General features: G+C 36.8%; 1 protein-coding gene across 3 annotated transcripts in view; it reads left to right on the top strand.

The window, feature by feature from the left end:
- The window catches only part of Dync2h1 (dynein cytoplasmic 2 heavy chain 1), a 238380-nt gene that overhangs the window by 205707 nt on the left and 30778 nt on the right, over positions 1-1895 (top strand). For all 3 annotated transcript variants that reach the window (XM_021171442.2, XM_029481794.1, XM_029481793.1), the window contains one exon: positions 687-896. In XM_021171442.2, coding sequence (XP_021027101.1) covers positions 687-896 — 210 coding nt within the window. The remainder of the gene's footprint in view (positions 1-686; positions 897-1895) is intronic.

Below are 1895 nucleotides of genomic sequence, written 5' to 3'. Positions count from 1 at the left end.
TAATAAAAAATATTAAAAAAAAAAAACTTTATATCCTTCACCCCTGCAAGAAATAAACATCCTAATGGAACTTATTATTATATATAATTAATAATATATAATATTATATATATTATTACATATATTAATGTATGCTGAAAAAACTAAATAAAATTTTAAAGAAAAAAAATTAAAAAAAAAAAAAAAGAATCCAATAATCTCTTTGTACCTTTCCGGTGTGTCACCCAACTTCCCTATTTTCTTCGTATAAAAAGGTTGATGCTCGATTTGACAAATTACCTTCAGATTCTACACAATCTCGTGTGTGGCTTCTGTTTGTCATTTGCTGACTCCTTGTCCACCTGCAACCAGAGACCCATTCAGTGCAGATAGGAGACCCAAAAAAAGGGGATAGTCTGCGGCAGTAGGTTGCTTTGACAACCTACTTTACAAGGTTCCCTTTCTCTATGCCTTCCTCATACACTGACTATTGGTCCTTGGTGAATCCTGTTTTGCTATTCTGTTCCCACCTCACATACCTCTAAAACTGGTAAAGTCCAGAAATCTATATTTGTAGACTCGGTTCTTCCATTCATAAAATACAGTATTCAGAAAAATGAACTTATGGGTGATTTTTGACCTTTTATATACTTTGGTGTGTCATTGACTTTGTCCTTATTAACTGTAACATGACCTTATTCTTCTAGAATTCAAACCTAATTCATCAAAAAGTATCACCACCTAATGATCGACAAGGATCTCCAATATTATCGTTCATCATTCTTGAGCAGTTCAATGCCATCCGCTTGGTACAAAGTGTTCATCAGTCGCTTGCTGCCCTCAGCAAAGTCATCAGGGGAACCACTTTACTGAGTTCAGAAGTACAAAAGCTGGCAAGTGCTTTATTAAACCAGAAGGTAAGCCAATCATAGGGCTATCATTTTGTCTGATCTCCTTTTGTGAAATGTGTTACCAGGGATCCTGTAGTTAACAGAAAACTCAAGTTGAGCTGTGAAAGCTATGTAGATAGAATGTCTTGGTTGAAAGTATTAAATCAGCTTGATGCAAGTTTATAATTGGCTAGGATCTCAGCCTACAATCTCTTCTATGGCCATCTCTTTAAAACATATGTAATAAAATCCATTTTTATTTCACTCTGGAACAAGTTTTCTATAACATGTTGGTAACCTACCAGACCTAATCTTTGACCCTCTAAGCTCAAAGTTGTTTCCTAGCAACTTAAACTAAAATCAGGGCATCTACTTGGTTTCAAGCCAGATGGGTTGTGAGTGTGCCTGTGCCCAAACCTGCAGGCAGGCAAGTGGTGCCTTCATGTCGATGAGGGCTATAGCTAAATGCTTATGAGGAGCTTGGTATGAATAGTGAGGCCAAGAGAAAGATGACTCTAGTGAAATACCAGAACATATCCATCAAAAAAAAAAGCAATCAACACTCCTCTCACTAAGTAACTGGACCACTTTAGAAAGTAATAAAATCCATGTCTTTCACCCCACTTATACAGAAACAAAGGGGAGGAGATGATCTTCTCAGTAGGTTGTCATGTCTATTTAGGGTCCTAATTGCTTTTCCATACATGGATGTCTAGGCCTTCCCTGAGACTTAGGGGTTCTCCTCCTTCCTTGTCATTGGGTAGGTTTTCTCTTGGTTTTTATCTCTTGTATACATTGCATTCTTGTGTAGTTTCCTTGTTGAAACAATTGATCTTTTTTGTCTAATGTAATAGTGTCTAATAGTTTCTCAATTTTGTCTTCAGTTACTGACTTTCTTTCCTAGAAGCTGGTTAGATTTTGACTCTGTGATTCTTGCCAGGTTTTTTTTTCTTTATTGAGCTTTTCACTTTCACGATTGCTATCTACTTCTACCTCCTCCTCCTCCTCCTCCTCCTCCTCCTCCTC

The sequence above is a fragment of the Mus caroli genome, chromosome 9 (genome assembly GCF_900094665.2).
Source record: "Mus caroli chromosome 9, CAROLI_EIJ_v1.1, whole genome shotgun sequence".
Taxonomy (NCBI): Eukaryota; Metazoa; Chordata; class Mammalia; order Rodentia; family Muridae; genus Mus; species Mus caroli.
Note: the sequence above shows the minus strand (reverse complement) of the source record. Positions and strands in the feature narration are given on the sequence as shown.